Source organism: Pholis gunnellus (genome assembly GCF_910591455.1).
Source record: "Pholis gunnellus genome assembly, chromosome: 1".
NCBI lineage: Eukaryota > Metazoa > Chordata > Actinopteri > Perciformes > Pholidae > Pholis > Pholis gunnellus.
The window spans coordinates 1,351,348-1,378,197 of record NC_136528.1 but is presented as its reverse complement, the minus strand read 5'-3'; the positions used below and the strand labels follow the sequence as shown (position 1 = coordinate 1,378,197).

The following is a 26,850-nucleotide window of genomic DNA, read 5'->3' as shown; positions in this document are numbered from 1 at the left end:
AGTGCAAACGCCACCACCGTGTGACGAATCTGTGACAGCCGCTCTCCCACAGGAACCCTGATCCCGGTGCAGGATCGGTGGATGTGATGGAAGGAACGCGTCAGGAAGAAGTGACAGAGTGACGGATGAAGCCGTCGTTTCCACTGTGGCCTGAAAACCGACTGATGCAGAACTAAATGTATTTGTAAGATGCTTGAAGCGAGCGGTAAAGCGGTTTGCAGCACTCTGAATATCTTGTTCACCATTTATGTGTTCGACACCGTATCATATTATAACAGCATTTATAATACACTGAAGGCTTTTTGATGCAATAAAACAGCAGACTTTTGGAACACAATGAAAGCCTATCCTGTTGATGTTACTTTACTTTTTCTAAAAGGTTCTGAACCGGGGATTCAAAGGTCAGAGATGTCAAGTAGGTCAGGCTTATTTTTCTTAGACGTCTGGGTTACAATCAACTGTAGTTTCAGGACCTGCGTCACACTAAAGCACAAATGTTGGTGAAACCAGGAAGCAACTTCTTGTTCTGAAACGTGAAGTCGATGCTTCACGTGTTAAAGCTGCATTCTCTCTAATGTCCACCAGGGGGCGACTCCTCTGGTTGTATAGAAGTCTATGAGAAAATGACTCTACTTCTCTCTTGATTTATTACCTCAGTAAACATTGTAAACATGAGTTTATGGTCTCAATCTCTAGTTTCAAGTCTTCTTCAATACAGCATGATGTTCATTTAGTAAATGATGGTCCATTTAGAGTCAAACAGACCATAAAGCAGGGGACGCTTTAGGGGCGGGGCTACACAGTGATGGACAGGTCTCTACCACGGCGTTGTCCGGTCTGGCCGTTGTCTGTGTTTTTGTCCCTCCTCTCGTGTCACTTCTGGTTGCAAAAAAAAACAAGATGGCGACAGACAAAAACCAGGATGGCAAAGACCAAAAACAAAAATGGCGACGGACAAACTGCTGAACCGAGGGCTTAAAAAGTTCACAAACTGAAGGGCGACGTCCCCGTGAATACATCCACTTCTTCTGGTTGAAACAGAAGTTACACATAACCTTTAATAATCCAAATCCAGCTTGAACCTCTTGATGTCTGTTGACACGTTGACCTCACGGAGGAACTCAAACAACCCGATCAGCTCATGGAGCTGGAAGGAAGCTGAAGTTCACTAGAATTGATGAGGAAACCAGGTAACTGATGAGCAACGAGAAGCACAGTCCCGATTTAACCCTCATCATCATCATTCCACCGCCCACCTTCACCACCACTACTGGCATCACCACCGTCACCGCCCCCACATCCATTCTTCTCCTCTTCTCCCCTGGTAGTCATGGAGACAAATGGTTTGTGTATAACAGAAGCGACGCATGAGACGGAAAATCAATCAACAATCAATGAAGGACAAAAGACCCAGTGGTCACCGCTGAGGCAGGAGATGCAAGTATTTAAAATAAAGTTTAAACTTTAAGAGCTACCTTTACATTCTCTCGCATCGCGTCCTCGGACTCCGTTTGGTGCATTTATTGGAGCCACAACAAGTCAAGTATAGTACTCCAATAAATGACATGAATGTTTCCAAGAGAGCAAAGGTATTATTGCAAGTGTTCAGTGTTCAGGGTAAAGTAGACGTTCACACTCGTCTAACGCTGAGTCAGCCGTCCTGAGCTTCAGAATAAGACTCTACGTTCCCCTCTAACGGCGTCTACGTTTAGGCAACAAATCCACTTCATCAGGTTCAGGAACGGAGCACGGTTGACTCATGTGACTCCACTCAGGTATATTTTGAAGTTCAGGTAATTTCAGTCATTCCAGGATAATTATCACATAATAATGCCAGACTGCTCACACAGTAAACGCTGGTTTGCTGCTGTGCTCACGAGGATCTATCAAGAAATAAACGACAGGCACACACACACACACACACACACACACACACACACACACACACACACACACACACACACACACACACACACACACACACACACACACACACACACACACACACACACACACACACACACACACACACACACACAGGCTACATGGAGTCTTGAAGTCTAATATTCAGTTGGTATTACTGGTGTTTTAGTTGCTAAACGCTCCACTATGTTCATCAGCTGGTCTCGAGCTGTTTGGCTGTTCATGTAAAGTGGATTCATCAAAAGCTTTTTATGCTGCAAACAGCCGGTCGTCCTGCAGGACTCAAGGTTTATAAAAGCAGTGAGACGACAAAGCTATGATCCACTAGATCCACTGCTGACATAAAAACACTGAGGAGTGCAGCTTTAATGGCGACGGATGATGCCAGTCAGCCTTCTGCTTCATTTACATGGAACACATTCTATAAAACACAATAGTTCCATAACATCTCCACAGTTGCATGTTGTTGTATTCCCATTAACTCTGAGTCATGTCGTGTGAGTCTCAGGTGATGTCGCAGCTCCTGATTCCCACTGAGTCACTGTTCATCGGGGGTCTAAGCTGAACCAGGTTCAAGTTGACGGTGAGCATTTATAGAACTATTTATACACTGAATAACGCCTGCTTTGCACTTTAGCAAAACCGTCCAGATGACTCGGGCCTCTGGAACGGTTTGACGTTTGGATTTGAACACTTTGGCACATTGTGCGACATGACATGTCACCGGCGGCTGCAATTCACCGCATGTAACGCTGAATAATAATGAGGCAGATGGAGAAGCGGAGGGAGGAATCACGTCTGACGTGACGCAGGCGCCAAAGGCGACGGGAGGAACGAGAGAATGTGTGGGGGGCAAAGAGGGCAGCGTATGAAGGGGGGAGGAGAGAAGTGCAATATAGACAATGAGGAGCGCAGAGAGGAAGATTAGAAGAACGGCAAAGGAGAAAGTGCAGAAGAGATATATAAAGAAACCTGGAGATGAAATTAGGTAGAGAGGATGAAAAGCTTAGAGGAGCTAAGAGGTTAGATTGGAGGGAAGCAAAGATGCTGTTTGAGGAGAGAAAAGGACAAAGAAGAGGAGAGGAAGAGGAGAGGAAGAGGAGAGGATGTGACCAATTGTTGAGGGGGAATGTTAAATAAAGAAAATTAATTTGTATCTCTTTGAAAAGCCCTCTATCTAGAGAACGGGGCGCTCAGAGAGGACGATGGGAGTTTTCAGCTATACTCAAATTATTTTTCTTTTGTTGTAATGCAACAATGGTGATCAGGCTACACACACACACACACACACAGACACACAGTGAGACACTGAACTGACACATGATATTATCTGATGGCATGGCCACACACCCACACAGTGGCCTAATTAAGAGCGCACGCAGCAGCACAACGCCAGCCCGCCTCATTCAGCGGTGGCAATCGCTTTTTATTAACATTTGCACTGTTCCAGCAGTTCATGTGGCTCCTAATGATGCCGCTGCACAAGCAGCTCGCTCGGTCGAAGATAACAAGCGGGCGGAGTGCCCACTCTCTTTAGTGATTGTTGGACTCGGTGAAAAAATATGAACGTGCACACACAAATAAAAGAGACACACACATGTATGAAAAGGGTTTCCTCATTAGCAACCTCTTAATGAGGAAACGTAATGACCTACTTCAAATGCAAATGTCCAACATGGAGGGATTACTGAACGGGCCTGCTGGGCACTGAACAAGTGACACAAAACGACCACAAAGAGACACAAAACAACCACAAAGAGACACAAAATGACCACAAAGAGACACAAAATGACCACAAAGAGACACAAAACAACCACAAAGAGACACAAAATGACCACAAAGAGTCACAAAACAACCACAAAGAGACACAAAACGACCACAAAGAGACACAAAATGACCACAAAGAGATGCAAATGATTGCAAAAAGACCAATATAATTACAAAGAAACACAAAGCAACCACAAAGAATTGCAAAGGAATCCAAAAAGACCAAATCACAAACTAAGTGACACAAAAACAGAAAGATGTAGTGTAACGACAACAAAGAGACGCAAAACAACTGCAAAGAGTCAAAAAGACACAACAAAAAGAGGATAAACAACTGTAGAGTATGTGTCTGTGTCCGTTGTCTCGTAATCTGCCCATACATAATGAAATGGTTCAAATACTCACTACAGCCAAAAGTATGTGGACATTGGATGTCCCAACATTTTCAGCCGTAGAATAAACTTTGATTCTCAAAGAAAAAGCTCCCAAATCGTCCAAAAAGCGAATTAAATCTGGCTAAAACACTTTATGGTGAGAGCAACGTGGAGACTCCTCTCCTTCGCCGGTCTGGGTCTGTGTTTCCTGGTCAGGGAAAGGGAATGCACAAAACCAGCTCCATAAAGAAGAACTAGACCGGCCTGCTTAGAGCCCTGATCCAAACCCCATCCACAAGCCCCGGTAGTCTGAAAACAACCCATCGCTATCCCAAAAACAAACTCTCTGCTCAGCAAACAGAAGCACATGGCTAATTATTCTACAGAATGACGTCATCGGACCTTCTCTGCCACCAGTCGGCTTACCCTGATGTTCTCACCCTGAACCCGACCGGTCTCACTCCTCGTGCCTGAACCTCACCAACCCAGCCAACGACAGCATCGAGTAATAGGAGGCAGAGCGGTGGATCATGCATTTGCCAGTAGGGAAAGAATTGGGCCGGTCCGATGATGTCATTCTGCATAATAATTAGCCATGTGCTTCTGTCTTCCTTTGCAGGGAAAGTGTGTATTTTCGGAGCAACGGGCGTTTGTTTTCGGGGTAACGGGCTGTCGGACAAATGAGTTTTTGGTCCAATGGGACATTTGTCGTGATTTTGGAATAACATCAACACCAGTGTTGGCCCTCTCTGATGCTGGTGGAGTTGAATGGGAGCAAATCTCTGCAGCCAGGATGTGAAATCTGGTGAAAGGCGTGTTAGAGCCGCAGATTCAAGCCTTTGGTTTTGGAATTACATGTTCGAGAATCACTGGGTTGAGTCATTTCCGGTCGTGTTGTGTCCAAAAATCCATCTTATATTAGTAATTTGTTTTTTGATGCACCACTCTTTCTTCTCTCCTTCATCTCCTCCTACCTCAGTTACTGATTCCCTACATAATCCAGAACGCTGGGCCGATCAGAAAACAGGCATAAACTTGTTGGATTCAGCTCCTGGCTCCATGTGTAGGTGGAGAGTGCAACAGCGATAAAGATAGTAAGAGCAAGGGAGCGAGTTCCTCCACTCGAAAAACAAGAGAGAGTCCACAGCGTGTCTAGTGGCTGCTGGTTGTTCTGCTGTCGAGGCTACTGTCAGTAGAAATACATCTGCTGTTTCAGTCTCTTTTACAACAGATTTCTCCGTGTTGGACGCTTTCTGCAGACTTATTTTTAAACTGATGGATGACAGAATGACAGATTTGTTGGGTGTCAGGCTGAGAAGAACATGCTGCAGAAACCTGAATACTGTTCTGATCATGAATGCAGAAATATGAATAACCCACACGTGAACGTCAAACCTCAAACATGGTCAGAAAAGAGTGGATGTGAACCATTAAACATCATCTCTGGGCTATTTAACAGTAGAAATGTAGACTTGCTTTAAATCTATTAGAGATGTTTCAGAGAACAACCTCACCGGATGATCGTTTCCTAAAAAGGTCCTGCTCCCATGATGCAACAGAGGAGTATTGATCCTGAATCACGTAACACTGAAACCTGAGCTCAATCTAGGCCACGGCTGCAGAACCCAACACCCTGACCTCCCCTTCTGCCCGGGCTCCCTTCCCCTTCGTGAAACCAATGAAGCGCTCCGCTGTGGAGTGGCAGTAGAGGAACGTGGAGGACCCCGTGGGAAACAAACGCCTGCTGGATGAGGTTCTTTCGTAACTCGGGCGTAGCTGGATGAGTCAATCGTGGCAAAAAGCATCCTAGATGTGTATATGTGGACGTTCTTGATGCTATGCTACATATGCTATACTGCACCTTTGTTTTCTTGATCAAACTATTCCTCTGTTGTGATCTTTAAATAGCTAAAGGGTGAGGCAGCTACACGGTCCTCCCATGTCGAAACATTGCTAAACTGTACAATTATTGAACATTCTTTGCATCGTGAATACTTTTTACACTTAAACCGAAACAAAACACCAAAATGCCAGAGAACTCCTTCTGGTAGAAAACATCAGGATTCAGCTTCAAATGAAACTAGAGGAGAACAAAACAAAACGCAACGAAGCATCTTGGTTGTGTTTAAAGTTCTACGTTTACACGGTGTTGTACTGCGTCCTGCTCCTTCTGCCAACTCCTGCAGAACCGTTTCAAACATATTTGTGAAACGTCTAAAACGTGCTCCCACAAAACATGAATCACAAAGGTTGTATGCTAACGTAACCTTTAGGAGAAAATGATAATAATAATAATAATAATAATAGCATTATTTGTTGCTGTACTTTGCAACAGAAATTCTGTGAAAATTTTCAAATTTCAAATCCTGTCTTTAGTAGATGAAAGTCTTCTTAGATGCTCTCTTTTACAAAAATCCCCAAAGCAGCTGTTTTGCAGATGACACCTTGTATTAAATGTGTGAATAGATCCGATCCAAGGCGAGCAGCTAAATGACTGAACATTTACAGCCCTGTCACGTTCACATACAACTAAATCGCACTCTCAATTACCAAGGAAACGTATTGTCTTCTGGATTACATTCAGTTTTAACGTCGTCGACTGAAAACCAAAAAACGCTACAAAAGTCCTTCATGGGGTTTTGTGTAAAACATCGCGGTTCGGCTTCAAATGAAGACGAAATTAGAAAAGGCAAGTTTAGGCGAGTACTTGATTCACACAGCTGTCTACGTGGACTTCCTCCGACTCATTTGAAACTTTTTTGCGATGCGTTAAAAGCAAACAGATCCGCAACTAAACACAAACGTAATCGCAACACTGTTACGTCATCTTCAGACCGTCTGATCTACGGGTCTGAAATCAGAGATTGATGATTTTACGGTCTTATTGATTGCTTTAATTTGCTGCAGTGAAAAACCATCTAGATTCTCTAAAGGCTGCTCCTCCTAGAGGATCTCCCTGATATAAAGAAAACATCTAGAACAATTCTAAACTGCAGCTAAAGTTCCCCAAAGTTGAGGATTTTAAACGTGTGAAGAGATCCGCTTGAAGGACGAGCTGCCAAACGACAGACGCGACGCTCGCACTCTGAACGCTGTTAACGTGAAACAAATCCCACATTGTCCAGAGAGACATCGGTCCCCTTGTTGCTGCTGACCTTGACCATTTTACACTGTTGCCATGGTAACAAATGAGACGAAAGAAAAATGTGCTGCCACCAATTATGTTTCCTCTTTTCTTTTCCGACGCTGAAATAGATCTTCAATAACCGCGAACATGCAAACCACGGCGGAGGAAGAGTGCTTTTTGGTTTCGCCTCTACCTGAAATGGACTCTGGCTGTTGTAGTTCTTCACTTCTTTGTCGGCTCCACGAACGAGCAGCACTCTGGCACAGTTATCCTGAGGAAGGAAGGAGAGAGAAACACGTGAAAACACACACAAGGGCTGAGAAAACGTGTCAGAACAGCTGAGATCCTTCAGGTGACCCTACTTCGTTTGGGGGGAAAAAAGGCCGACGAGCTTCAATCGGCAGAATTCTCCAAAAGCAAAAGAAGTCAAGAGGAGCAGGAAGTGATCGGTGCGGTTGGAACGTCTAAAGATCCCACCGACACGGGGGAGAGGAAGGACAGAACATCTACTACCTACATCAGGAACGCAGCTTCATCCGCTGTTAAGTGTGTATCTATTGCTCCACTCACAGAGAGAGAGGGAGTGAGGGCGAGAGAGAGAGAGAGAGAGAGAGAGAGAAGAACAGAGGGATGGAGAGTGCTGAGGGGTTTGAATCTACTGCACAAATCGCCCACAAAGTGCTCCACCACGCATGTACCGTGCACACACACACACACACACACACACACACACACACACACACACGAATATAAATACTTGAGTTTAAAAATAAAGAAAGCGCCTCACACAGATCCTGAAACACAATCTGCACAAATACAAATGTTTTCTGCGATTATCTTATTTCAGAGACGTGCACGAGCGTCGTTATTTTTACTCGTTGGACTCGTCTCCATCTGGAGCTCAGCCATCGCCGCCGCGTTCCGCTCTCCAAATAAACCACGTTTATAATGGAAACGTGTGACACGCGTCAGAGCCTGGAGCCGAGGCATTTGTGTCGCGTTTCAGGAAGATAATGAGAAGCGGAGCATGACAGCTAATGCGTGGAGCGGAGAGAGAGGGAGAGGGAAAGGTCCAGGATGTAGCAGCCACACAGAGGATCACTGATGGAGAAGATACAGACGTTCTACAGTCCTCCATCTATCAAGGAGCAGTGAAGTACAGCGTGAGAGAGGGATCCAGGATACATCAGCCCCCTCCGGTTCATCGCCTTCACAGCTTCAGATGATGAGACGATGAAGGATATTCTGTATTTGTTTCATTACGACCACGTCTCCTACAAAATCACGTTCCCATGCAACTCAACCGACCTCTCGATCGCTCTGACAGAGAAACGTCGTTTATCCCGGGTCGTGGTCGCAGTTTGAAACACGTGGGAAACATTTCAAAACAAAACAGAAAAACGCTGCAAAACTTTGTTCGGTTTAATAAAAAGCATCATCCTCTGAGAAGCTATCACCACGTTTCCCTGGCTCCACACACGGACACAGAAGCAGGTGATTCCTCAGTGACGCAGCAATAATTATCCTTCTTAAGTGGAACCAAATGCTGGCTCTGATTGAAATACACCCGTGGTTCTCGTGTTTGACTCAGAGCCGTAGTTCTCTGTAGCTGGCGACGCTCCAAGGCCGACGATGTGAAACGGTCTCAGAGGAGAAGCTGCACCGACGCGGGTTAGAGGCCTCTGACCCTCCAGCTGCAGGGCTCACTCGCAGGCCTTCAGGGTCTTCATCTGTTCAGTGCACATTCAGCTGAGGGTCAAGGCTACGAGGTATTCTTTATGTTGTTATTGTCAGTAAATGAAACGGACTTCCTGTCTGTGTCTTTCAGCTCTCAGCCCGTTGTTGCAGAGCTGGTCTCTGTAGCTTTGATCAAACCAACAGGAGGAGATGGTGACTTTGTTGGTGCTTCTACAAAGGATCTATACATCCACTCGTCCTACGAGTAGATAAACAGATTTAAGATGGAAAAACAGAGGCGGACGGTGATTCTCTCGAGCATCAAACACATGAGCAGGATGAACAGCATGACAAGGAACAGCGCAGGACTCGTCCCGCAGGAAGAGGAACAAAGATCAGAGAGCTCAGACTCAACGAGGCGGCAGAAGAGTGAAGCTCCGTGAGATCCGTGGTGACCGTCAGCAAGACCAGCAAACGTGTGCTGTGGACTCACAAAGCACCGTTCAAGAACGTGGAGATTCCATGTTTACTGTCCCCAATGACTGACAACTAAAATATAAAACTAATATCCAGCATGATATTCAGAATCAACCAGTTCTTCTTCGAGTCCAATCGGACGTTTGTGAACAGTTGGAAGAAATTCCCGCCGAGGTGTTCTTGAGATTTCAAAGGACGGACGAACTGAAAGCCGATCGAAACGTTTCAGATGAGAATCCTCCGCTGATCCCGGAGCAGATTCACATCTCAGCGAATACACGTCTTTGGCATTTTAGACAGTTTGCTGCTGTTTTAATCTCCATAATAACGTGTACGTTGTTCTTTCACCTCTTTGTGTTTCACACGTGATGACGTGTTGCTCCACAGAACTGGTTAAACTATCTTAAACACAGCACCAGGTCAGTCCAGTGTAGTGGTGTGTGTGTGTGTGTGTGTGTGTGTGTGTGTGTGCTCACCTGGTTGTATAGGGCACAGATGTGTAGAGCCGTGTTTCCAGAGGCGTTCTGGGCGCTCATGTCTGCTCCGTAGAACAGCAGATGCTCCAGGTGCTGCACATGGCCGTGACGACAAGCCTGCACACACACACACACACACACACACACACACACACACACACACACACACAGTAGTCAAACACAGCCTTTGACGTGGGCTCTAGGCGGCGGTTGCAGTAACGGGCCTCTACCACTAGATGTCAGTGTGCTGCAGAGGAGCTGAGCAGCAGCGCTACCCTCAGTTTGAACCCGGGCGTCAGGAGATGTGAGGATAGAGGAGTAGATGAGTGTGTGTGTGCAGAGGGAACGTCTCACCAAAAAAATGCACAAGCATAATAAGTTGCATGATTGAAATCATCAAGAGAGATGAAAGATGGTCAGAAACAAGAGGCTGAGTGGGAAGTTATTGCTTTTATGGACCAGATTCTCCTCCGTCATCGTCATGTAGTAATGTTTGAGGTTATGGTGACGGACGATTCTTTTTCAAATTACATTCAATTCTATTTTTTTATAGCCCAATATCACAATTCACTAATTTGCCTCAGAGGAGCTTTACAATCAGCGTTCTTCCGCTCGCTCCAGAAGAGACCAAAAGGGAAGAAACGTCACATCGACTCCGTTTATTACGGAGCGGTTTGGCTGCTTCTCATCCACAGCAGGTTACAATGAAGTGTCTCCTCGTACAGCGAGCAGAGGAACAACATGGAGTTATGTTACATAACTGAGCATTTTCACAACATTAGGCTGAAAAAGTACGATATGATGGGAAGGCAAACTGGTTTGGGGGAACGAAGCACAACGAGAGGTTTATAACGGATGAATGCTCATCGAGGGTTTTATTCCTCTGAGAACGATGTCATCTCTGGATTAAACCTGTTTTTATGAATGAACTTGAACTGTGAACCAGCAGCAGGCGTCCACGGGATGGATGGGGGGGGGAAGAAAGAGCTGAACACACACACACACACACACACACACACAGATGCGTATAGCTTGTCACTGCTGCAGGGTGGCTGTCCTTAAACGACTTTATCTCCTTCAACGGTGTAACAGCTGCCAACTGTGTGTGTGTGTGCTTTAGTAATGCTTCCCCCAATACCAGCTGCTCCCAGTGTGTGTGTGTGTGTGTGTGTGTGTGTGTGTGTGTGTGTGTGTGTGTGTGTGTGTGTGTGTGTGTGTTCACCTGGTGGACTTCGTGCCAGCCGTTCTCGTCCTGGCAGCACACGGCGGCGTGCTGGTTCAGCAGGAGCTCGCAGCAGCCCGGGTCTCCTCCCACCACCGCGCTGTGGTACAGAGGAGTCAGACCGCGGCTGTCCTTGTAGTCCGGAGACGCTCCCAACTCCAGCAGCGTCTGAGGGGTGTGTGTGTGTGTGTGTGTGTGTGTGTGTGTGTGCGTGCGTGCGTGCGTGCGTGCGTGTGTGTGTGTGTGTGGGGTCAAAAAACATACAGAGAGGAGGACTATTGTTATCATTCTAAATGTTTATGAGGGCTTATAACTATAAACATAGCGTGCTATAAGAACATTATAACATATTCATACGTTTGTAAATAATAATGTTACTGAGCGCTTTAATCTGTGAAAAGACAAAGCACAGCGGATTAAAATATTAAATCTGATAAAACTGAAGATAAAACATAAAGAAACTATTATTTAAATTAAAGACGTTTCCTGTCAGATGAATTTAAAAGATGGAACTGATTCTGCTCGTCTCAGCTCTCTCCTCACTGATGAAGCATCCCCCTCTTCATCACCTCCTGCTGCTGTTTTCAACATGAGCAGCATGACGATGTGATGCTGCTCATGTTGAAAAAAAAGATTGCGTGACTTTGAATTTCCTGTAAGCGTGGGTCGTGAAGCTCCCGTACCATGAGCGCCGCGTGGTTCTTGGAGCGAGCGGCCTTGTGGAGGGCGGTCATGCCGTCTCGGGCTCTGAAGTCCAGGTGAGCTCCTCCGCTCGTCAGCACCTTGATCAGCTCCACCACGTCGTCCAGGTGAGCGGCGAACGTCAGCGGACTCTCTGTGGAGGAAACGAGACAACAGAGATGTTTCTTATGAATGTTGACTGTATGAGGAGACGCAGCAGATAAGAGTATTTAGTTTGTTTCTAACCAGAGTCACGAGCTCATAAACACACGACTGAAACGCTTGAAGAGCTCGAGGAGCAGCAGCATGAACACGACTCCGGGGACTCACACTGACGCTGTGACGACACAGCTCGGCTCTCTAAGTCTGTAATTACGTTCACGCCGTACGGTTACATGAACCCTGTGCAGCACGTCATCAGCATCACCTGGTCGGGTTTTAAACACCACGCACAACCTTTAGTGTTGATGTGTAATGCACTGGTGTTAACATTACTGCTTATACACTTTATATGTATTGCTCTGTGCTTTATATGTTTAAATGTATTCTTCTGTTGTCATTTTTGATAAATCTCTGGTATATATATATATATATATATATACACACATAAATATGTATATATACTTAAACTATATATAATATACACATCTTTGTGAATTAAATAGAATAGATAATAGAAATGTTATTAAGAACTTTAGTGCAGAATGACCTCAAAATATATACTTCTATGTTTACATGCATGCACACGAGTACAAGAGTTTTATTTAACTACACCCGTGTTCCCGTTAGCATGATTCATATTTGAGTGTCAGAGAACATATGAATGTACTGTGATCGATCAATAAATGATTCCTTTACGAGACAATAAATGATCACAGTGAAGTATTTATACAAAGCAAAGGGACAGATTCTATCAGTGGAAGCTAGAAGTCCGTTATTATCGTGTTCGCTTCGTCCGGCTGAATTTCCAAACTTGACACCATGAATTCCATAAATAAAGATTTTATTTCTCACATTAGATTTCTGACAAACACCACAGGTCTGTACAATTACCAAAGGAAATTAAATATTTGTTGCACGGTAGCTTTGGCACTTTTCAAATGCAGTAATTTCTCACATTGCAGAAGTACGAGGGATGAAAATGAGCCTCGGTTTCTCCGGCTGCGTGCAGATACGAGCGGTTGTATTTCATTTTGTTCATCACGATGAAGAGCTTTTTACCGGACAGCTGGAATCAATATGAGAGAGGCGCCTCTCGTCCTCAGCAATGAAGCATTCATTGAACAATAACTCTCACAGCCCATTAAGATAACCTCCATTCTCTGCTTCATAACGTTTCCTCATCCCGGCTTCACCTTCGTTTGCCTCCACAGAACAGTTTGACTTTTTTATGGCCAACCTGTGTCCACTCAACACTGTTCAGAGCACCTGAGACACCTGAGACATATTAATCAAACCATCATAAACTAACATGATTGTCAACCTTAATATTCAGGTAAACCAGCAAAGTATTTGAATTAGCTTTTAATTACTGGCTGCTTTAGATGAGTGAAGAAATATATTCAGGAATCTGTGATATCCCAAAACAGTTTTGTACCAACAGGACGCTTTTCATAAAGGACGATTAGGAGTTGGTCTTTATTATTCTTCTCCTTCAGAAACGTTCCCGTCAGATGGCACATCGTTAACATGTGAAATTCTCCCCAATGATTGGACGTTCTGTGCAAATGCTGCTCAACCAATATGACCCCAATCGGCCTGATGGGAGTTATTCAAGGTTGTGAATGAGTTCTAACTCCTACGCTATGAGTCTGATTTGTACAAAGCTTGGTACAGACTTACACCTCCTTTCACTCCACACAACAGCCTTTGAACCACTAAACTTTCTGTGGCTCATTATTGGACCAAGCTTATTAAAAGTTGCATAAAGCTTCTTGATATCACATTGTGTGTTTTTTTTTGGCGATGTTGACTAATGAACTTTGAGTCGGCGTGGCTCAGCACACCGATAGACCGAACTCCACAACCGTTGGGCACAATCATCACAAAACTGCCAGACTATGTCCACAATAGTACCTGAAGATTGTCCTCTAGGCGGAGCTAAAGATACGTTTCATAACAATGTTGAACCACGTCAGTCTGTAGAAGTGGACGTAGTCACGGTGACGCCACCCGTTGGTTTGTGGACTGATGTTTTGAAGCCACGAATTCGGCGATTTCGCCATCGCCATCTTGGTTTACGGTTCTCACCATGTTGGTTTTTTTGCAACCAGAGGAGGAGAAATAAACTGTTAATTAAAACGTGTCCCCGAAATGTTTTCGATATTGACCAATAGGGGGCGAGGGCGTTTCCAAAGAAGGGCGAGGCACGGCACAGATTTGTCACTAAATGAATTAGCGTCTGTCTGATCGTCATAAAACCTGCTAGTTTATCGTTAATACAGGTGTCGGAAAATATCAAAGGAAAAAAATCCCTCAGACCATACGAGCACTGAGAAGAGCTTATGGTCTGTTTGACTCTAAATGGACCATCATTTACTAAATGAACATCATGCTGTATTGAAGAAGACTTGAAACTAGAGATTGAGACCATAAACTCATGTTTACAATGTTTACTGAGGTAATAAATCAAGAGAGAAGTAGAGTCATTTTCTCATAGACTTCTATACAACCAGAGGAGTCGCCCCCTGGTGGACACTAGAGAGAATGCAGCTTTAACACATGAAGCATCGGCTTCACTCTACAGAACCGAGGAGGTTTCCTCCTGATACCACCGATGTGCCGATGTTTGAGTATCTTCCAGGTGTCAACATGCGAGTTGTGTACCAGGTATTTCCTGAGAGGGAATGTGTGTGTTCAGTCAGCCCGCTGCACCCTGAGTAAATAGAGATATTGTCGACAAAGATTCGGCTCTATGATTTTACACAACACCACACTTGGGGGTGGGGGGGGGGGGGTTGCCAGTTCCCGGAGTAATGAGCTGTGTCTTGATGTCGATGTGTTCTCAACACAAATGTTCCATAAAGACAAAGTGGGCAGGTGTTCCATGCAACAGCCCACAATAACAGTTTCAAGTCCTCCTCGGCCCCAATGGTACACAGAAAGTCCTGTATCTGGGAAGACCGCAGTCTGGGAAGAATAATAACTTCTTATCTCCAAATCTACAAATCTACTCGCTTGACTTAATTTGGTGTGGAGCTTGTGGTTAACATCAGACATGGTTTGTCAGTCATACAGGAAATAAAGGCATCAGCAGGAATGCATGCATCTTTCTCAACATACGAAGATGTACTAACAGAATGAGGGGAAGTGTAAAAAATGTAAAATTGGGCCGAGTGTTGAAAATATAACTTTGATGATGACTGATCTCAAGTCTTATATTTGGTTGTCGAGGTGTTTGTTGTAAATTATTGGGTGTTGACGAGGAGACTGCACATTGTTCTGAAGGCACATTATTCCAAAACACCAACAATCTAAAAAGTCTCCAGTTAGACTTGAGGGCCCAACAGAGTTATTTAATGTTATCGTCGTTTTACTGTTGTAATGTACATTATTTGGTTTGTTTTTATTGCTAACGCTTTCACTCTTTATGTTTTTACCAAGTAAAGTACATTTGTATAACAAATAATAATAAATAAATGTATTATTATTGATGTTATTATTATTATTACATAGCTAATTATTATGCAGAATGACGGCGATATCTTTTATGACGTCAGTTCGACCGCACAAATGTATTCATAAGAACCCACAACATCTGTGTTTTTGTTAAATAAATTTCGTTGCAAACTTTTCTGATGAAAGTTCATGTCGGTGGGAACATCTGCAGACATCAGAGAATCAGATCATAAAACGGTTCAGAGTCACGGATCAGATCAGCACAGAAGACAAAAGGAGCAAATTTAACTTTTAGAGCTCTGATCACGTTTTGTTTTGCCGATCATCGATGATCCATATTAACAGAAACAGATCACGTTGTTTGATTATGGCAGCGGGTCTACAAGGATCCAGAATATTTATTTTGGTTAGCCGTTAGCGGTGCTGCTAACGTTACTATCTCTCCTCCTGTTGAAACACACGTTTTACTGAATATTGGAGGAGAACCATCGTCAGTAAAACTTTATTTACACTGTGATGGTTAAACGGTAAACTGGGTCATTAATCTGAGGTTCACATGCGTGATGATCCGTGAGGGGGGGTCAGTACGGGTCCATGATCGACTGTGGTCCTTTACACCTCTCGCATACTCCCGTTTAAATAGAGATCTCTATATATTTTGGGACTCATGTGTCTTAGTCTTTGTGTGTTGTGGTGTTTGTACTGTTCTGCCTTACCACCAGTGTCACCGTCATGGTAGTTGGGATCGAAGCCTCTCTCCAACAACTTCAACACTTTGTCCACCTGATTGTGCTGGATGAGGTCCATGAACTTCCTCAGATTGGCCTGCGCAACCGGAGAAAAGAAAAAGAGTCATTACAGTGGGAAGAAAAGAACAAACAGCGGTGGGTGTGAGAGAGAAAACAGCAGGTTCAGAGCTGTAGAACGACTGAAATAGAAGTGGAGATAGAGGAAGGTGTCCAGGGTCAAACACAACTGAGGGTGAAACGCGGAAGCGTTTAGGACTACGGCGTGAAACCGAGGGAGGCTCGCTGTTGAAGACGGAATAAGAAAGGCCAGTGAAAGCAGGAAGCGCAGGAAGAGGAGATGACAGGATTCAGATTGTGGCCATTGTGGGGAGCGGAGTGGCTTCTGCTGTCTGCTTTCTTTCCAGGCCGCATGATAAAAATAGATAAGAGAGCAGCTCCCCGAAGGAGAGGAGAAAATGAGGAGTGAAGAGTGAGATAGCATAGGGTGAACAAAAGACAATGGGTAGCAATATAAGAGAATAGACCGAGGAAGAGAGGCAGAAGAATAAGTGAGGAGGAGTAGAAAGGGGGATGTCCTCATCACATGGCGTTGCCCCAGATATCTGAATCCAAGTGTTTCAGCAAATACACAGGCGCAGAAATTCACCATGTACATCTGCACTCTACTCATTCAGGCCTCTGTTTTCACAGCTAGCTTTTCTTGTAGAAACGGAGATATTATCAAAAATGGACGAATCCCGACGAATCCCGATCCTTCAGATCAGTGCACATTGTAACAGCAAAAAACATCGGATCTGGATTTTGAAAGCCGATACCAACGCATTCAAAATCCCTGAATCGGTGCCGATCCCCATCCCGTGAATCTGCTCCAAAATCCATCGCTAGAAGCCTTTTACTGAATGATTTCATTAGTTATTTATGTACTAATTTAATGGCTAAATTATCTGCATACCTAAAGATCATTTCATGATAGTTTAATGAAAGCTAAATTAATTTCAACTGATTAAGTAAAACAAACAATCCAGCCATGAAAAGATGTAAACCACAGATGTTTCATGTAAACATGAGTTTATGGTCTCAATCTCTAGTTTCAAGTCTTCTTCAATACAGCATGATGTTCATTTAGTAAATGATGGTCCATTTAGAGTCACACAGACCATAAAGCAGGGGATGCTTTAGGGGCGGGGCTACACAGTGATTGACAGTCCAGATGAGGTCACTTCCTGTTCACTGGTTGCAAAAAACAACAAAAAAACTTGGCGACGGACAAAATGGCGAAATCGAGGCTTCAAAACGTCCACAAACTAACGAGTGATTGAAAAGTTACATAGTATAATAATAACGGGTATATTAATGGGAGGGTCAAACAAACACAGGACTTTCACCAAGGAGACCACCGTCCGTGTCCCGTTTGGACGTTGACTTTACGCTTGTTATGTAACGTTACGTAAGAAAGGCTGATACGAAGCGTATTCATGAAAACCTATTTTTTGGTGGAGAAACGCCGACATTTGAGGATTTGCAAAATGACAACATTTTGGCAACAGTGTTGAAAACCAACGAGTTTAAGTCAAAGATTAACCGTGATGAGTCACTGCCAGCTCAGTATCTGGAAATGTCAATGGTTCAAGTACAAGCTCCTGTGTTTTCATGAAATAGTTTTATTTAAGTGTCTCTGCAGGCCCGGTGAATCAGACTCCGCAGTATGGCGTCCTCTCTCTCTTTCTCTGTCTGTCTCTCCCTCTTTGCTGAAACCAGGTTGTGAGGCTGGCGACGGATTGGCTGTCTCAGCGAGAGCTTCAGCCAACCACAGAGCACCAGCCCGAAAAGAAGATGGGTCGTAAATGAGAAAGAAATGAGAAAGAACGGACTCAGCGTTAGAATTCAAATGTTTATCATAGAAGATCCGCATTTTCTGCCTCGTAACTTTTGTGTAAACGTGTGAGTTCTCATCCCCACATTTACAAAAACACGTTTTTCATTCTGCTTCCTCTTCCTCTCTTCAGAATTAGAGCAGCTGTCAGACGGTTTCCTAGTGTGCCGGTATACAAGAGAGAGCTGCCAGAGACGCTAACGCTTTGGCTGCTCTACAGGATTACAGCAGGTACGGGACGGCAGCCCAGAGCCGGCCTCACACAACGAGCCAGAGGCTAAAACGCTCCAGTCTACTGTCAAGATTTACTTCAATGCACGTGTGAGGAACAAGAGACGGAGCCGGGGAGCGGCCTGCTGTCGGGACTGGCTGGAAAACAGAGACATACATTCCTTCAGATCATCAGAAAAACTCAAAATGATCCCAAACTGACAGGTAGACACAAACGTTCTCTTACCGGTGAAGCTGCTAAAATAAAGAATGCAATCTGTGAGTTTTATCTCATTTTGGCAACACCTTTTGCCGCGAAAACAGTCTTTGGTGTTTTCGCGCCGAGCTTCCCGGAGTCCGGCCGCCGCGGCGGTCAGACTGAGGTGGGCGGCGCTGGGACATCTTCTTCTTGAATATCTCTTCATTTTAACTCTAGTTTGCCTCCAAGCTGGAAATGTTTCCCGCTATTTGAAAACTGAAAAAATCAGCTGCCGCTCTGAACGTCTTTATTTGCTGTTCAGATTATTTCTAATAATTTTTCCTCTATGGCATTCTCATATGCATTCAATATAAAATCACCTTGATTATTATACACACAGGAAATGATGCATGCCGTTTGTTTGAGTTGGAATAAACGTGTTGATTTTGCATGATTTGCAAAACCACTTTCTGCTCCCAGCCAGCGCTCGCACTTTTATCATTTGCAGTTTGTTAGAGCCAATGTGCCTTAAACACTGACATTTAAACTTATTATATTCTTCTCTTCTAAACGGCCAAACTCTCACCTTTGTGTGCAGTTTGGCGATCTGCTTCTCGTCCACATCGGGCTGCCTGTAGACTCTGCTCTTGTAGCGGAACTGTTGAGAGAAAAATACAAATGATTATAAAAAGATTATAAAAGATGATGAGTTTTTACTTTACACCTCTGGGTGCATCTCTGGGGATCAAGACGTGTTTATTAATGGCACATTTTATTACTTTCATGGTATCTTGTTGTTTTCTTCGTCAATAAATATTTTTAATTTAAAGTGGATTATTTCACTTCGATGTCTCTGAGCGACACAGAAAGGAAAACATTTTAATATACTGTCAATGTATATTCAAATGTAACTTCTCTCCGAGCATACAGCAGTTCTTTGGGAGATCAAAATGGGAACAACAAGGTTGTCTGAGATTTTAAGCTTAAAGCTGCTACAAAGAACTTTCATGTTGTGTTGATTTTGTCGCCCCCTGTGGACTAAAGTGGTAGTGTTTCTGAGCACCAGAGTCCCTTTAGAAAACCTCTCATTTTACTGCAGGAGGGTCTGACAGTCTGCCCCTCTCAGTCCTGGTTCTGGTTTCATCCAGCAGGTCCAGCAATTTGTCCTGGGTCTCCAGCAGAGAGGAGAGGTTCTGCTCCTGGAGGAGGAGGAGGAGGAGGAGGAGACGCTGCTGCTGCCCAAGAGCTGAGCTCTCCTCCTCCTCCAGGATCTCCGACTGCAGGTCAGAGACTGCAGGTGAAGCCGGATCTGGGTCTGTCCAGGGTGGACCGGTCTCTGCTGGAGAATCTGGGTCTGTCCACGGCTCACCAGAATCCGACCCGGTGGCTCCGATGACGAGCATCAAGAATAACTCTCTAGAAACAGACCATCTTCTCTCTGATGGTCTCGTTTACTGATGGAGGTCTGATAGAGGATCAGGACTACACTGAGACTGATTCATATAGAGGATCAGGACTAAACTGAGACTGGTTCAGGACCAGATAAAAGTTCCTCACAGTAACTAAAGGGAATATTTTGACTTAATTTATATCAGAATATATATTGATAAACTGAGACAAAGACATTTCATGATCATCTCTGGCCCAGTCCTCGGGTGTGAGTTGACATATGACTGCCTCCTACTTTAGTTTATGTAGCAACCAACATGAAACGGTCAATAAATCAGATTCCATTACTGCTTCTTGGAGTAATAAATTCACTGGCCAACAGTTTACCTCCAAAGACGGGACGCCCTTGCTGATTGGCTGGGGGTACTCTCGAAAGATGCGCTCTTCGTCCAGGAACTTGCCGTCCCTCCCATTGCTGGCTGGCTGGAAAAGCCCGTAGTTGAGCACGTCTTTCAGGCTCTGATTCAGCGTGCACAAGATCCGCTGCTTGGCAACCCAGACCGTCGCGTTCGGGTTGAAGCGCATGCATTTCTGGTTGGGTGAAGAGAGGAGGGGAGAGATAGGAAATTGATTTGAAGATGATGAATGGAGTGTTTTCTGACAGTCAGAACAATCAACACAAATGAAATATTCATCTTAGAAAGCAACGTGAGACACTCGTGAACTGGACTTCCAACTTCTGATTGACGGATGCAAATAAGACACAACGAATGTCGCCCAATTAAAATAGTTCAGTCACATCCAAGTCGGTCCTTTAGTAACACAAACCCTTCGCAGTTACTCCAAAACACAGCGATGCCAAGCTTTGTATTGTGTTGTTGTGACTGAGCTGTATGAGGATGTAATTGACACGACCCCTTTTGCCACCTGGTCTTTTCCCAGAACCGGCTTCCCCGGAGTGAAAAAAAAACACACAATGCTGGATTGCTGGCCCGATCCGAATCAGAGGGGATTACGGGCGCTGTGCCGCTGCATTCGGGGAAGTGTCTGCGAGTGTTTACAGTTGGATGTGCTGCTCAGCCGGCGATAGCAGCCCTGCGTCTGTGATAAAGGCTGAAGGGATGAGCAGCCTGTGAACTCTGCCTACCCATAATCCTCTCGCCTGGCGAGGAGCGAGCGGAGAGGAGGAGAGGATTGGAAGGAAAAGATGAAGGGTCGAAGGTATACAGGAACAGATGTCTGGCATCTGGCAGAGCTGTTTGGACAGATATGGACTTCTTTCATTCTGCTGGTTTATTACGGTGGCAAATGTCCATCATCTCAAATTATTGCTCCTCGACATGAGCTCAATTTAAAACAATATGGAGGAAGTTTTCCTGGGAACCGGAGCTCTTGTTTCGCCTCTGGTCATCATCACGGAAAGAGTTTTGTTTTCTGTCACAAAATAAAAGCATATGCGGCTCGTGACAAAATAAGAGCTAAATAGTAAAAGCAGTCTCCTACGGCTTAATTACTATACAGCCATCTTCATTGGTGAAACTAGTCAACTCTAGATTATCCTTTATTCCCACCCCGCTGTGGGGAATCCTTTATTAGACCCACAGCGGGGACATTTGCATTATTGAAGCAGAAAAGGGGAATGGTGCAAAAACAAGAGGCATCAGTAAAAGAAAACATAAGTATAATAAATAAGTAACCAAACCGAAAAGAGATAATAAATAAGTAAATCTTAAAGCTAACAAAACTAAAATAAGATATAGTGGCACTGAATGGCGAGTTCAGGGTTTAAGAGGGTTGAAGGAAGTGTCTTGTGTTTTCTCATTGACCCTTTCACAGCCGACGGTCTGATCGTGTCACAGCTTCAGCTGGAGACTAGACAGCTAGCTACTTAGCTCGCTAGCGAACAAAGTTGTCACTTGAATGAATGTGTTTTCCTTCACTGGGACAAACAGTATGTGGATTAAGCATTAAGTCCTGAAACTTAACTCATTTAGCAACCGGCTAGTTAGCCAGCAAGCTAGCTAGCTACACACACACACACACAGAGCTACTTTCTGCTGCCGTCTGACTTGATGACTTGTTGCACATTTTCCAACTGGCCGCTGATGACCATGGAAACCAGAAACAGAAATAGCTTTTCTCAAAAGCCTGACAGCGAGTCTGCCAATGTGTCCAATATTTGAATGATTACCAAAGTGAGCTCTGAAAAGATGGCTTCTCCATCTGGATGTATGAGCTGTATCCTGGCATTGAATGAGAGGGAAGATGGACGAAATAAAGTGAGAAAAAAACAAATTCAAAACATTTTGAAGATTGTTGAAGACGCATAAAAGCATGTGCAAAAAGAGGAACCGTCACCACTTCCTACGTCTGTCTGTTGTTCTGTGATTTTAACATTCTCATGGCCGAGGGTGCATCTGTGGTGTTGGCTTGTGTTTGTTTGGGGGAAATTTGCACGATCAGGATTTCTTGGGTTGGCAGAGAGCGGGGCTTTTCCAGTGGCAGCTGCTCGTGGTATTAGCGTAGCGCGTCTTCTTAAATGATGGTGCAAACAGTAGTTTTTAAATCTTTTTTTTTTTTTTTTTTTTTTCATTAAGGTCCTTTGGCTTGCCGGTTGCATCTGATTTAAAACTAAAATAATCCCAAATTGCTTAATATCATAAACCCTTTGTACCTCATTTGTTTGATTTGTTCACAGATATGTATAAAAAGAACAAGTTAACTATTTCTTGTTAACAGCCTGCAGAGACTTTCTGTAACACATAACTTGTTTGTTTGAGTAAATACAAAACTAATCAGATGTAATGTCTTCGTTAGTGAGCTTTAAGTGTCGGTGTGTTTAACATTGTACAGAGTCATAACAGCTGCTTCCCTCTGCCTCCAGTCTTAATGCTAAGCTACGCTAATCACCTCCTGGCTCTAGCTCAGTATTTATCGCGCAGACGTGAGAGTGGTATCTATCTTCTCATCTAACTCACGTGATGTAAATAAATAAATAAATGAATAAATAAAGGTATTTACCATAAATATTCAGTTAAATATACATAGATTTGCAGGTATTGAGAGCAAAACTACTTTTGATGAACATCATATCTAGAATGAGTTAACGAGGTGTAAGTTATGAATTATTTTAAATATGTCAGATGTTCAGACTGCATGAGCCTCTTTTTGTAGCGTAACGTATACATCAAAGCCGGAGACGGAGGCACATCACATGCACGTTCAAATTCATTTGAATTATTCAACTGAGTTTGATTTCCAAGTGGACTGTGTGACTCAATCATGTGATCAAGTGAATCAGGAGCATTAGTGCATACATGCGAGAGAGCTTAGTGCACATGTGAACACACACACACACAGAACGCTGGAGTTACAACCACCGTGCCAATTACATCAAAGGGTCATGAGTTCATCTCTGGGTTGAATCTGTACCTTGAGGATCCAGCCCCACTGGATCACACACAATATTCTGTTCAGAGTTATTCAGGAAGTCACAGAGCTTCTGAAAAGAGCTCTGAAGCAGCAGCAGCACATAGCTGTATGCTACCTTCCTTGTGTTTTTTTACGACACTAATGAAAAGATTTGCGAGGTAAAAGGACGTCCGAATAGAGTGCTGCAGGAGTACGACAACCAGGAAATGAGTCGGTGTGTTTTCTGAATAGGTTTGTGGTGAAATCAGGTCTGTGATTAACACAAGCTGAAGAGACTCTCACGGTTAGATCTCTTATGAACACCGGTCCTCCTTCAGCTTAGAGGTGGAGACGTGAAGTCATGTGACCGTGGTGGAAACATCATAAAAGTGGAGTTCATTAGTGAAGAAATGTTTGTTTGCCAGAAGAATAAAGAATATTTTCTGCAATAATCCAAAAGCCAGTGGAGGAATCCCATTGGCTCTCTGTTGAGGGAACTAGTGCGATCTTAACTTCCTGTTGGGCCTACAAAAATACACGTCACCCCGGCAGCTCTCTAAAGGAAATCAAAATGGACAAAATGAGATAGAGAGTCAGAATAAAGGAGGGAAACCCAAAAGAGAGATGGTGTCGAGGTAGAGGTCTGCCATGCAACTTCCTGCTTCCCCCTCGCTTTCTTCTTCTTCTGCCCCAGCTCATGGGGAGGAAAGATGCTCGGAGCTCACTGTACTCTCACGTCCATCCAGTGTGAAGCTCCCCGGGGACACGCAACATCAAACAAAGAGCCACAGCACAGCGCTGAGATGGACGTACTGTACAGACACAGGCAGCGGCTCCAGCTGCTCATTGCACACGGGACTCACCGCCGGGCTTTGATGATAAACCTTCACATCCGGAACCTTCTCTGGGAGAGACGATACCCAGCACCAGCTACACGATCAATGGGGATGCAGCAGCACCCAGTTATAATCTGCCCACAGCAGCCACTCCAGAGTCTCTCACATGTTGTTCTCCCCACACTGTAAACGCGGCCCACCTGGGGCTCCATGACAAGCAACAGTGTGAGGCTAATGAACGCATGGGGCTGCAATGTGCATGAAACATTCATAGCTTCTACTGTTTCAATGAATAAAACATATTAATGCTCTACTGTTTAAGCTGTGTTGTTATGCACAAACACGTCATCATCAGCGTAAAGGGATGGATGTTACAGCCAGAGATATATTTGACTTTTATCGAACAGTATCGAGCATCTCGCGCCCACACGATCAGCTGTCCTCGTTCATTAGCTGCAATCTAACGAAACCCTGTGTCCGCCCCACAGTCAATCAGAATAAAGAGTCACATTAATGCAAACACCCTCACCTGCGCACGGGTCTATACATCAGCGGCCCACATGTCGCCCACTCAACATTCACACACCGCCGCTCGTTATTAAGGGAAGAGGGACCCACATGTTGGTCAGAGCTCCCTCAAGTCCGGAAACGAGGAGAGAGATTTAAAAACCCAGAGCTCATTAATATGCATGCTCTGTCATTGGCTTAAAAGGTAACGTCCGTTATTTATAGATGAGAGGAAGTGATAAAGACGAGTCACAAGATAAAAGGAAGGTTATCCTGATACCACAGTAAACCTTATGAGTACCTTTAAGATGTAATATATCTTCAGCGCTGTACATCTTTCTTGCATCTTTTCTGCCAGATTGCGTGCCCGATGTTTATCTCTATCTAGCTGTATGTCTCTCTTTTTGATCAAATAAAAAGTCTGGGTCTTTTAGACTCAGTAGGAAGTACGATTGTGTTCGTGTAGGGGCAGAAATAAGAGCCTTTCTCCAGCTGCGAGCGAGATTGAGGGAGATGTCGGTCACTGTGAAGACCTTTAACATCTGGAAACAGCACCTGTTTGTTTCCACTCACATGCCACCTTTTTCCCTCCACGTTTTCTAAAATACAGCCATTTGTTAATGCATGCTGAAGCTGGAAAGCCACAGAGGGCCCTGCAGTGTGAGTGCAGCTCTGACACATCAAAGATGCTCCAGTTTACTGCCAACCAGCTTTCCAAAATACGGTGTCGAACACACCATCATTAATTCTGCGGTGGATCCCAAGAAGACGTCTGGACGATCAATACTCACATGTCAACACTGAAAAAACAAATCTAGTTCACATTTCATATTGACTCCCACACGTTAACGTGACCGTCCTCCAACACGTCTGTCCCTCACCGTCTGCTGCAGGTCGGGGATGAGGACGCGGATGACCAGCGTGTTGATGTGAATGTCGTCCATGCGGCTCGGCGACGGCTCGGCGGTGGCCCTTATGGTCTCGTAAATGGTCTCTTCGCGGGAGCTGTCGGAGGCGCAGTCGTCGGAGTAGTCGGAAAAGCTCTGGGCCATCTCATCCTCGCTGGAGGTGGGGCTCCGGGGCATAGCCTGCAGGCCCGGCGGATTCAGCTGTGGGACAGACAGGGACGGGGGAGAAAGGTCACATACACTCAAAACTGTTCATTAGACAATATCGTGCTTTAGAGAGCCACCCAAAGACGGTGCTTGTTGGTTCATCCTCATCCATTCTGGGCTCAGAGGATTTAATGTGACTGTCTTCACAAAAAGGTTTGGCTTCATGTGAGCAAAAGAGCTTCAGGAGGTTAAAAATCTGCCCCTCCAAAGGTCCTGCTGCTAAAATGGTTGGCGGCCCAGATGACTGCACTCCATTAATCTGAGGCGTCAACATGATTTATGGAAGATGAAGAGAAATCTCATCCGTCACTGCTGGTGGCCAGCGCTCTCGGGACATTTAGAATAAGCTGGGTATCTAATACACATGGTTTCCTCATTAGAGGTTTGAATATCATTCATTCAATAAAAGCAGATGTTTGACCTTAAAGACAGCGGAATGGCATTTACAGCTAATTTTCTAAAGGTGATATATTTGGGAGTGAAATGGAGAATAACTGCTACGGGTGAGAGGTGGAGAGACGACGTCTCTGGATGGAGTCTTCTGTTAATACATAGCGTGAGCTTCTCAGTGCAACACAAACGCAAAGCAGCCGATGCGTAGAAAGTTAAATGACCAATCAGTGTGACTGACAGAGTCGCTGCAACACCATCAACAAGGTCATCTGTTCTCATCAGCTCAGAAGCATAAGCAGAGTCTTCCTTCACCTTTCAGTGCTTTGCTTTGATAAAGGAGAGCCAGAGAGGACAGATGAGACACTTCAGCTGCAGGGCTTTTAGAAAATGGTCCAGGCTGAGTTATGTGTGTCCTCTGCACCATCCTGATGTGTGTATATATATATAAATATATATATATACATACAGTATGCTTGTCATTGTGTCATGTTATGGTGCCAGACGGACACTGCTGATGAGAAAGCGTTCTGATAACACGACGTAAAGCTCTCCGTTCCTCTCGGCTGTGGACGGATAGATTTTTATTTCCACGGATTGTTTTCTGTCTCCTGATAATAAAAACGGTGTTTTGTAGGAAATAAAGAGTAAACTCATTAAACGTATTTAGAAAATTGCCAGTTTGCACATAAATTCTGGTTTATTTTTGCACATTTCTGTGTTAACGTCCTGCTGACTTCATGCCGATAATTGTTAACATTTTCTTGCATGTTTTTCCAATCAGCATGTGGCCGATTACAAACACATTCTAGGTACTACAGTGTGTGTG

The 26,850-nt window shown here is 44.4% G+C and overlaps 1 protein-coding gene across 1 annotated transcript in view; it reads right to left on the bottom strand.

Annotated features, from left to right (window-relative positions):
- LOC306696645 (SH3 and multiple ankyrin repeat domains protein 2-like) overlaps positions 1-25,616 on the bottom strand; it is a gene marked incomplete at its 3' end in the record, with an annotated part of 104,617 nt that extends 79,001 nt beyond the window's left edge. Inside the window, exons 1-8 of the mRNA XM_079160305.1 lie at positions 25,398-25,616; positions 20,150-20,353; positions 18,960-19,031; positions 16,059-16,167; positions 11,727-11,878; positions 11,044-11,211; positions 9,822-9,938; positions 7,385-7,462 (exon numbers count right to left, since the gene is read on the bottom strand). Coding sequence (XP_079016431.1) covers positions 7,385-7,462; positions 9,822-9,938; positions 11,044-11,211; positions 11,727-11,878; positions 16,059-16,167; positions 18,960-19,031; positions 20,150-20,353; positions 25,398-25,601 — 1,104 coding nt within the window. The 5' untranslated portion in view covers positions 25,602-25,616. The remainder of the gene's footprint in view (positions 1-7,384; positions 7,463-9,821; positions 9,939-11,043; positions 11,212-11,726; positions 11,879-16,058; positions 16,168-18,959; positions 19,032-20,149; positions 20,354-25,397) is intronic.
- Between the last annotated feature and the right edge of the window lie 1,234 nt (positions 25,617-26,850).